Below are 8835 nucleotides of genomic sequence, written 5' to 3'. Positions count from 1 at the left end.
TGAAATGCTTCATTTTCAATGGGCAGATCTGCAGCTGAAACAGGAGCCTAGTGCAGCCCAACATTTTTAACATCAACATTTTAATAGATCATTCTCCTCATTATGACTTTTAGAGGAATGGGGTTTTGGGGAGGGGGGAGGGGGGGTAGTGCACTATAGACCCCTGTGGCGCGGCCTAAGCTTTCGGCCTTTGTTTTCCTTCCATTACTTTTACTTTTCTACTTGAGTGGTTCTGAAACCAGTACTTTTACACTTTTACTGGAGTAAAAAGCTTCAGATGATACTTCAGCTTCTATAGAAGTCTTTTAAACCCTCGTATCTCCACTCACTTCTACCTGAGGAATGAATGTCAGTACTTCTGACACCTCTGTGTTTTAGATCATGTGTTGTGTTGGGTGTGTTTTGACGCCCTCTGCTGCTCCCCTGCGGAACTGCGCTGTCGTGATTCAGTCATTTCACCACGACAAAACTGGAGGCTGACATCATTTTAACTGCAGCTAAATGCTGTGGACGAAGCTTTTACCTGAGCTCAGGCTCGTCCTGGTGGTGTAGAACATGCTGGAGAACCAGAGCGAGGTCGACAGGACCGTGTTCGTCAGTAATCTGCAGAGCTGTGTGAAGGAGGAGATCTTGTATGAGCTCTTTCTGCAGGTAGGGCGATCTGCTGGGCTTTAAATCTGTTGAGTCATTTGCTGCTCGGTTCTTCATTACCAGCCCTAACAGGCCTTTGACCTTCATCTGCAGACTCCAGAGATGACCGGTTGGTTCTGGGAGGCTGAAATTGTAGATTTATGTATAAATAAATAAATGAATGAATAAATAATGCAGCATGTAGAGAACTCCAGTTGGGTTTCCAGTTCATTCGGAGAGTTAATTGGTTCTCGGTTCACGTAATTGACCTAATTCAACTGGCCTGAACAGCTGATCAGGGTTAGGAGCTCCAGTCTGCACTAGAAGGAGCATGAACCCACTGAACCCATTGAACCCACTGAACCCTTGAGCAGCACTCTCTCACTCACTTTACCCTAGTAGGGCTCTACCAGAGGTACTGTTCGTGTTTGGGCCACTCTGCTGAAAGTACCTCCAACCACGCCCATAATGTTGTCAGAATTGTACTGCAGTTGGTTCCAAATAGTGCCAAAATATTATGACCATCATCCATGGGACGGAGAACAAAATAGGAGTCATGGGACCAAAGATGCCAGAACCTCCCATCACTCTGCGGTCCAGTTCCGACGCTTATTTGTCTGTTGTAGGTGATTACGACAGCGGACAGGGGTCAGCATGGGCAGTCTGACAAGTCTGCAGCTAATACACAGCAGGGGGCGCTGCACTGTGTATGGGTTGTGGCATTGACACATTCCTCCTGATTCATTAAACATGCATAAATATGGACAAAAGTATGTGGACACCTGCTCATTTTATTGTTTCTTCAGGAATCAAGGGTGTTAAAAAGAGTAACTGTTGGAGTAACGGTCTTTACTGTTCAGAGATGAAGGCTTTCTACTAGATTTTAGTGGAGCATTGCTGTGAGGATGTGATTGCATTCAGGGACGAGAGCGTTAGTGAGGTCAGGATGTTGGATGATGATGATGATGATGATCACCACCCCACCTCATCATCATCCCCAACACCCAACTCATCCCAGAAGTACTGGATGGAGCTCCACCACCATCATTCCAGATAACACAGCTCTTCTTCCACTGCTCCACAGCTCCTCAATGCTGGGGGGCTTTATATACCCCTTTACTAGCCCACGCCTGGCATTAGACAGCATGGTGCAAATAGGTTAATGTCGATCTGCTCCAGAGAGTCCTATTCTAATGGCAGTACTTCTCAACATGGACTAGGCAAGCTGAGTGTGTGTGTGTGTGTGCATTTGCACAATGGCTGCATAGCCTTAGACTGGTCAGAGTGCCCATGCTTACCCCTGTCCGCTATCTAAAGCTTTGAGAACAGACATCCAAAAGTCGGAAAGGCGGTGGGACGATCATTTACCTGCGAGAGGCGCTGCACAGTTCGATCTGTGGCGGCTCCACCTGACAACTTGCATGACTTGAGGGTCTGCTGGAACTTCTTGAACATGCCAGATACAACGTGGCGACACGTGGTGGAACAACAGGATATTAGGCAGGTGGTCATAATGTTTTGAGAGCATTATAAAGTTAATTGAAAAAAAAAAACATTATTTACATCAAAGAAACCATTAAGGCTTAACTTTGTTTATTGATCCATCGTTGTTGATATATCTAAATCTTTGATAATGATGTCTACTAATGAAGTCGATTGTAAATGTATGCTAATGTACAATATTCTAGTCATACAGTATTAAAAAGTATTACTGAACACCTCCACACTGTTTGAGGAGAGTTTCTGATGGTTTGGACACACAGTTAGCTCCATGCTAATTGGTGTACATAAACTTTGATTATTTGTTAGCTACATTAGCCTCATAGCTCCAGCGGAACACTAAACTGGGTAAATTAGCTTTGTTACATTTGTCACTTTAATGCTTACAGTGAAATATGGGTGGTTTATAATGTAATTAGGGTCTGACCTAAAAACGGGCCCCTTTGTGTTTTCCTGTTAGGCGGGTCCAGTGCGGAAGGTCGTCATTCCGAGAGACCGAGATGGACAGCAGAGGTCGTTCGGCTTTGTGTACTATAAACACGCTGAAGCTGTGCCCTACGCCATCGAGCTGCTAGATGGAATATGGCTCTACGGTCGTCCCATCAGTCTGAAGTATCCTTTCGGTAGGAAAATCACTGAAATTTAGCAAAGTACAGAATTTAATATAATTTTATATATATAAACTAAAATAATAAATAATTATAAATATGATGTTAAACCAGCTTTGTTAGAGATGCACAACGGCATCAGACTCAGAACACATGCACTAACTCACACAACTATTTATTCCAATATTAACTTCAATGTAGATTTAAGAGAAGAACCATTTTACCCTTAATAATAAGGGTTAATAATAAGGGATAATAATTCTGTATAGAAGCCATTGCATTCGCTGAGGACCCTGGAGGAACCTCTTTTTTTTTTAAAGCTGTAGTTTATTTTTAATTATTTAACTAATTATTAAATAAAATAAAATATTAACATAAATAATTCCAGCCTTTTGAACAGTGGTGTTTCTGTCCTTGTGGTTCTGTGGCATAAAATGACCTCTATTATATTTCATGTCGCACTTCATGTGACCCGGCCTGGTGAAGGACTCAAGCCTTGTCCTCAGAGCCTTAAGATTCAGACCTCATGGCCGTTGCAGTGCGATGCTACACTTCTGTAAAAGCGACGCTAATGAGGCAATAGTGAAGCTAGGCGAGGCCAGTGGTCGCCGCGATGCAACTGCCGCAGTAGTGATGCTACGCGAGACTGGCAGTCGCTGCTGTAGCTGCTGAGCTGTAGAGATGCAGGGCTAACGCCGCGATGGCATTGCTGGACGAGGCCGGCTGTCGTCACAGTAGCGATAATTCTGCTGAGGCACGCTGCTAATGCTGTGGTACCGATGTCGAGACGTCATGCCGTCATGTCGAGTCGGGACTTTGACTCGCTCATTAATGCCACAGTGTGTCTTTACACCACTTCCCTTCAAGTAAGGAGACCCAACCTCAGCGTGCCTACGATTACAGCTGGTCTCAGCAGCTGGTCTCAGATGCTGGTTAGCTTTGTGGCTAAACGTAGGCCTTCTAGGCCGGCCCTCCTGGCAGTCCAGCGAAAAGGACTCTGTATGGGTTCTTCAGTAAATGCAGTGGTTTAATGTTGAACAGAAACTTGCAGATTCTTTATACAATCAAACACAAAGTGTACGACTTGATGGTGTATGATGGTGATGTAGAGCTGGGCAATATGACGATATTTTATTGTATCGTGATAAATATTGTGTATCGCAAAAAACGTCTTTACATATCGTGATACAGTATTTTCACCATATCGCCCAGTTCTATGGGGATGTTTGATTTACAGCAGTTCTGAGAGTTTTATCTTTGTCCTATCTGCTATGTGTCAGGACATCCTCTGCAAGGCTGTGGAGCCTCATCTCCAAACCTGCAGAACGGACTGGCAGGAAACAGGTGAGTCTCCCTGTTCTTTCATCAGTAATGACCTGCTTCTGAAATCTGATATTAATTATTAAAGAAAAGGCAGGATTGAGTCATCTAGGGGGAGTCTTAGCTAGTGGGTGGGATGTGAACATGACCCTCAACTACTGTAATTTATAAAAAACAATAATGTATTTTTGTTAGAAAGCATTGGAACATTTCTATTGGTCCATTCATTTTACAGTTTTACACAAACACAAAAAAACAACAACTGCCAGATTTACATTATGTCAAAAACTACAAAAAAGATTTTGTTTGTAAGAGCGACAAAAATAAATAAATAAATAAATAAATAAACACAAAGTTAAAATACAAAGTTAGCCAAAGTTACTCCAATATGCAATTTCATGCATCAAGTATCAATAATATCAGTTATGACTAATCAGAAATGTAACCTTCAAACAACTTTAAGGGGAAACTTTTTAGACCATGGCCATCTTCAAAGCTTTGCAACTGTAAAATGTAACAATTTGTTTGAATACTACTGAATAATAATAATAGTAATAATAATAATAATAATAATAATAATATTTTTAAATTTTAATTATTATTTTTATTTTATTATTATTTTATTATTATTTTATTATTTTTAATTTGATTTATTTTTGATTTTGTATTACTATACTCCTCGATAGTATAGTGGTGGGTTGTCGGTTCGATTCCCGGGCTCGGCAAGCTGCCACTGTTGGGCCCTTGCGCTCACTGCCCCTAGTTCACTAGTGTGTGTGTGAGTGTCTTCACTACCACAGATGGGTTAAATGCGGAGGACACATTTCGCTGTGCTGTGTACACTGTACAGTGACAAATATGTGCACCTTTACCTTTACCTATCCCCGCCTGTCACATAGGAGACCGGGGTTCGATTCCCTGACGGGGAGAGCAGTCTTTTGGGTCAGTGGTGGCTCAGCGGTTAGAGCTCCGGGCTATTGATAACAGGGTTGTGGGTTTTTGTTTATTATTATTATTATTATTATTATTATTATAGTCAACAGTAGCAGTAGTATGACTACTACTAGTAGTGTGTTATTACTGTAGTTCTGCCGTTATTGACGTTACAGTGGATGAGATTCTGAGAGATACTTTGTTTTTTTCCATGATCTTCTCAGCAAGCTCCCACCTCAGGATGAGCACAGCTGGAGTGACACGGTAAAGCTTATTGTATGTATTTATTTCTAGCCTGATACAGCCATCCTGAACTGTTCTCAGCCTGTTATTTGAGTGTTACACCACTTATGTTTATGCCTTAACCTTTTCACACAATAGGTTCTAGATACCTGTACCTGGTACCAGACCTCAGTCTCAGACCTCTCGTTTCTCGTATCTTTTCTCTGTAGTAGATCAAAGTTTCATTCTTTGTTGAGAACCTAAACTATTAAAAACTGATGAGAACGATTACTTAAAAATGGGTCACTCTTCGTTCCTTCTTGGTTCCTTCCAGTGGTTCTTCTTGCTCCTGGGGGGTTTCTCGTGTTGAGTCTCGGTTTCTTTTCGGGAATCTCTTGCTTTTGGGGAGGTTCTCTTGGTTCTTCTCAGTGATACTTAAAGTTCTAGAGGCTTTTACTGTCATTTAAGCTCTGTACGAGTACACAGTGGAAGGAAATGACGCTTTTCCCAGAACAAAAGTGCAACATTGAACCAAAACGAGGACAAAACAATACAGGACAGTCCATAAATACAATAAATATAATAAATATAATAAATATGACTCTGCTGAGTTTAGTGAGTCGAGGTAATGACTATGAGGTGCACGGATATAGAGTCCTGGTTTCTCTCCTCATGCTCTTAGAAAGTTTCTCCTCTCGAGTCCCAGTTCCTCGCTGTAGTTGGTCCTTATATTCTTTTTGAGTCTCGGTTCCTTTTAGTGGTTCTTTCTTTAGCTTTGTTTTTCTTTTAGTCCCAGCTCCTCTCATTGGTTCTTCCTTATGTTCTTTTTTTTTAATCGTGGATCTTATTAGTGATCCTTACTTAGACACTTTACCCACAGTTGGACACTTCATTATGCTTCATTTACTGCTTCTACTTTTTTAAATGTCTCTGCTTTCCCACTTTTCCCATTTTAATGTCTACCCTTCTTATATTCTAGATTTGTTTTTATTATAATTATTATTTTATTTATTCAGATTGCTCTGCGGGTGTAACTGGGACCTTGAGATCTCAATTTCGTTCCACCCCATGTAGCACATGTGATGCGAATGACAATAAAGTCTCCTTGAATCCTTGACTCTTTTTGAGTCTCGGTTCTTCTCAGTGGTTCTTTCTCATGCTCTTATAGAATTGCTCAGTAGGGGCTGCGTCCACATTCCAGACTCAGAATCGGCTTTGTTGGTTTATAAAGTGCTCTCGAATCAGGAGGGGTTCTACGTTATACTGAAAAGAGGTTCCTTGACTCGCAACAGTAGTGGAGCCCTTTTTGGTGCTATATAGAAGCCTTTAAAAAGTACTTTTGGGCCCTGTCACTGTGATCAGAGGATCGCTGGTTCGTACCCCAGCCAGGGCCCAGAGAAAGCGAAATTCTCTTGCTCTCTCTGGGGTCGGTAGATGGCGCTATCCCCCCATATCACACCAGTGCGATGCTGGCCATCATTGGCGCCTGTTAGCTGGTGCCGGGTGTCAGAGCCGGGTATATGGCGCTTCCCTTCTGGCACGTTGGTTGGTTGGTTGCCTGGTGACGTCGCATCGGCGGCAATTCGGAAAAGAGGTGTGGCTGGCTGAGCACGTGTTGGAAGGGGGTTGCATGTGATGGGGAGGGAGAAAATACATAGTGGTTGGTTAATTGTTGATTTAAATTGGGGAGAAAACGGGTAAAAATCAGAAAAAAAGTAAAAAAAAAAAATAAAAATAAATAAATAAATATATAAATATATATATATATATATATATACACATATAATTAAAAAGTGTATATATATATTATATATATTATAATATTATTATATATATTATAAATATATTTTAAAAAAATTGGACTCAAGCAGTGTCAACATTGCACATGATTGCAGGAAAAAATATATATAAATAAATGAATAAATAATATATATATATTATATATATATATTATATTTTTCTCTTTTTTTTTTTTTTTTTTTTAATTGGACTCAAGCAGTGTCAACGTTGCTGATTTGGGGTGGTCTATCAGGCTACTGCATCATCAGTGTTCAGACCTCACCTCAGTACCCTCTGGACACACTATCTTCAGGTGGTAAAGACGTGTATCTTCTGTTTCAGGTGTCTGGTTTGCCCCTTGATCACTTCTCTCCAGCTATGCTCCCTGCTCAGGGACCGTGCTGGCCTGCTGTCTCTACTCCATCCTCTGCTGCCCCTCAGTGGCCATGGCTGGATTCTGGATATGCCTCTTGGATCCCTGGCTCAGAGGAACAGTCTCCAGCCTGTGCCATGTGTAGGGTATTTGTATATTGGTATATTGTTCCAGCAAAAATGTTCCTTTTACATTTAAAATCCTTTATTTACTCACTTCTTCCCTCCATAACTGTGTTTATCTTTTCTTAACTCAGCGAAGACGGACGCAGAGCACGACCTGGAGAATGGAAAGCATTGCAAAAGCAGAAGAAGCCATGACAGGAAACACAAACGCAAGAAAAGACATAAAGTTTCAGTGTAATCCTGACCGAGAGCGCTCGTAGACGGTTCTTCAGTGTTGGAAGACTCTTGTCTTGTACTTTACAGCACACAGTAGACTCATTTGCACTTAAAGCCACCAGGTAATGAATTGGCATAGTTTATGTTTGTTGGCTGTTTTTTTTTTTTGTGCTACAGATAAAAATGATGTTCAGAAATTTAGCCTTTATAAATTGACCTCATTATTTTGTAGCAGAATTCAAATCTTCAGTAATTCTACTTGAATGGTGTGAATAAAGGCACAGAAGCAGTGTATTGTGGTCTGTTGGACAAGATGTTGCTATAATTAAGTTCCTTTACAGTTCTTATAGTTTTTAGGTATCGCTCCAAATTAGCCTGCGATGGACCGGTTCCCTGGTTGGGGGGTTCTCCTGTTCTGTACCCAGTGATTCTGGGTTGGATCTGGACTCACAACACTAACACAATGCCACTCTGGCAAAAGCACACCTCACTCCAGTCTTTGTCCACACCAGTTTTCCTCCAGCTTCTTAGGTTTCTTCCCTGACCAGGTAGAGGTCAGAATCAGAATCTCTTAATTCCGACAAGTTCGTTACACATACAAGGAATTTTACTTTAAAATTAAATTAAAAAGATAAAAGAAAACTAAACTGTTGAGTTTAAATAAAAGAAAAAAAAAAAGTTAAACTAAAACAGTGTCAGGCCCTTGTTATCGCGCCCTCGCCCGGGGCGATCCCGAGTCGCCACCCACAGGCCCAAATAAGGAATTCCTCCTCAGTTCCACCTTGTTTGTGTTTATGTGTGCTTGAGGTTTGAGCAACACAAGTATGACATAACTAACAAACAAACAAACAAAGTAAAGTATCACACTGAGAGAAAAAAATACACTAAACAATAAATAGAATAAGAATATAAAAAATAATTAAAAAAAGTATAATATACAGATATAATGATATAAACATTTACAGAAATTTACATCTGTACAGCTGTGCAAATAATCCTAGTACAGTTGTTCTGTATGTTATGTATCAGTACACAAGTCCAGTTTGGTTCAGTGAGATTTAGAAGCTCAGTTCAGTTATAGATTAGGTTTATAGATTAGGTGTGGGTGCTGGCCATTGTGGTTGAGGAG

At 40.9% G+C, this 8835-nt stretch overlaps 1 protein-coding gene across 6 annotated transcripts; it reads left to right on the top strand.

The window, feature by feature from the left end:
* Window positions 1–454: 454 nt before the first annotated feature.
* On the top strand, window positions 455–7998 carry rbm11 (RNA binding motif protein 11). Of its 6 annotated transcripts, none has more exons than XM_072661983.1 (6): window positions 455–651; window positions 2591–2753; window positions 4019–4082; window positions 5216–5255; window positions 7335–7511; window positions 7622–7998. In XM_072661983.1, exons 1-6 carry the CDS (start codon window positions 556–558, stop codon window positions 7748–7750), a joined length of 669 nt encoding a protein of 222 aa, XP_072518084.1. In that variant the 5' UTR covers window positions 455–555; the 3' UTR covers window positions 7751–7998. The 6 variants fall into 6 exon arrangements, with proteins under 6 accessions (XP_072518084.1, XP_072518088.1, XP_072518085.1 ...); XM_072661987.1 differs by having other exon boundaries at window positions 5216–5267; window positions 7335–7506; window positions 7627–7998; XM_072661984.1 differs by having other exon boundaries at window positions 5216–5267; window positions 7335–7506.
* The last annotated feature ends 837 nt before the right edge of the window (window positions 7999–8835 follow it).

Source organism: Salminus brasiliensis, chromosome 18, assembly GCF_030463535.1.
Source record: "Salminus brasiliensis chromosome 18, fSalBra1.hap2, whole genome shotgun sequence".
Lineage (NCBI taxonomy): Eukaryota > Metazoa > Chordata > Actinopteri > Characiformes > Bryconidae > Salminus > Salminus brasiliensis.
The sequence above is the reverse complement of the archived record's forward strand: the minus strand, read 5'-3'. Positions and strand labels throughout refer to the sequence as shown.

Excerpts from the sequence above, each read along its gene's own strand:
- rbm11 (XM_072661982.1), top strand. The coding sequence starts at position 556 with ATGCTGGAGAACCAGAGCGAGGTCGACAGGACCGTGTTCGTCAGTAAT. Across the intron at positions 652-2,590 it reads TGTATGAGCTCTTTCTGCAG|GCGGGTCCAGTGCGGAAGGT; the intron begins GTAGGGCGATCT and ends TTTTCCTGTTAG. Across the intron at positions 2,754-4,018 it reads CAGTCTGAAGTATCCTTTCG|GACATCCTCTGCAAGGCTGT; the intron begins GTAGGAAAATCA and ends GCTATGTGTCAG.